At 62.5% G+C, this 1,033-nt stretch overlaps 1 protein-coding gene across 1 annotated transcript in view; it reads left to right on the top strand.

Annotated features, from left to right (window-relative positions):
• Positions 1 to 585, top strand: part of GRID2IP (Grid2 interacting protein) — a 22,171-nt gene extending 21,586 nt beyond the window's left edge. Inside the window, exon 20 of the mRNA XM_029965253.1 lies at positions 208 to 585. Coding sequence (XP_029821113.1) covers positions 208 to 279 — 72 coding nt within the window. The 3' untranslated portion in view covers positions 280 to 585. The remainder of the gene's footprint in view (positions 1 to 207) is intronic.
• The last annotated feature ends 448 nt before the right edge of the window (positions 586 to 1,033 follow it).

The raw sequence follows: 1,033 nt of genomic DNA on the forward strand, positions 1-1,033 counted from the left end.
TCCAACCTGGCCTTGGACACTTCCAGGGATGGGGCAGCCACAGCTTCTCTGGGCAGCCTGAGTGCCCTGAAACCTCCTCCCTGCCCACAGCAGCCGCCCATGCCCCACACAGTCCCTCTCTCCCCCCAGCCCATGCCCCACACTCACCCTCTCCCTCTCTCCCCACAGCCCGTGCCCCACACTCACCCTCTCCCTCTCTCCCCACAGCGGGCTCTCAGTGACGTGCAGGCAGGCGAGAGCCAGCGCAGCCCCAGGATGACCTCTCCCCTGGCCTGGTGAGGGGCCTGCAGTGACCTGAGCTGCCACAGTTCGTTGCCAACAAAGTGCAATTTGCTCCTGTCGAGTCTGGTTGTAAATACGCTGCTGCCACCTGCTCCCACCCAGCAGAGCCCCGGGCGGAGGGGCCGGGGCAGGTGGGCACTGAGCAGGCACCGCTGGTGACAGTGGGTGGTGTGAGGGTGAGGCACGGGGGGCACGAAGGCAAACACTGCACTGGGCTTGGTGACAGCTTTTCTAGCACCCTCCATCTCCAGTGGATTCCTGAGTCAAGGATTTCAGACCCATCTGATGAAACTCCACCCTGCTCGAGTTCCCAGAAGAAGAGAACTTCCCCACGTCCCCCTGGCCATGGCCCAGCACGGGGGGCTCTGCCCAGGCAGGCACCACTCGCCCCACCAGCCTTGGGGCCGGGGTTAAAGCCCAGCCACAGAGTCCCTGGGAAGCCAGAGCAGGTCAGGCAGGGGAGGGGGTGTGGGGGATGAGGAGAAGGGATGCCACCAGTGCCTGCTCCCCTGGGACCCTGAGTAACAATACTGCTGAGCTGCTCTCCAGTCCCTCCCCAGTCCTGTCTGCCCTGGAGCAGAGCTGGAGCTCCACCTGAACAGACTGTAACAGTGGAACAGACATCACTGGAGGTGGTCTGCAGGCTTTAATTCCCTGCCATTGCCAGCCAGTGGCAATGGAAAGCAATAGGACCTTGCAGAACCCTTCTAACATGTCCATGTGGTCCCACGTACGGATCTACCTACCCAGC

This window comes from Manacus vitellinus, unplaced genomic scaffold (assembly GCF_001715985.3).
Source record: "Manacus vitellinus isolate BGI_N305 unplaced genomic scaffold, ASM171598v3 scaffold_93_pilon, whole genome shotgun sequence".
NCBI classification, from domain to species: Eukaryota; Metazoa; Chordata; class Aves; order Passeriformes; family Pipridae; genus Manacus; species Manacus vitellinus.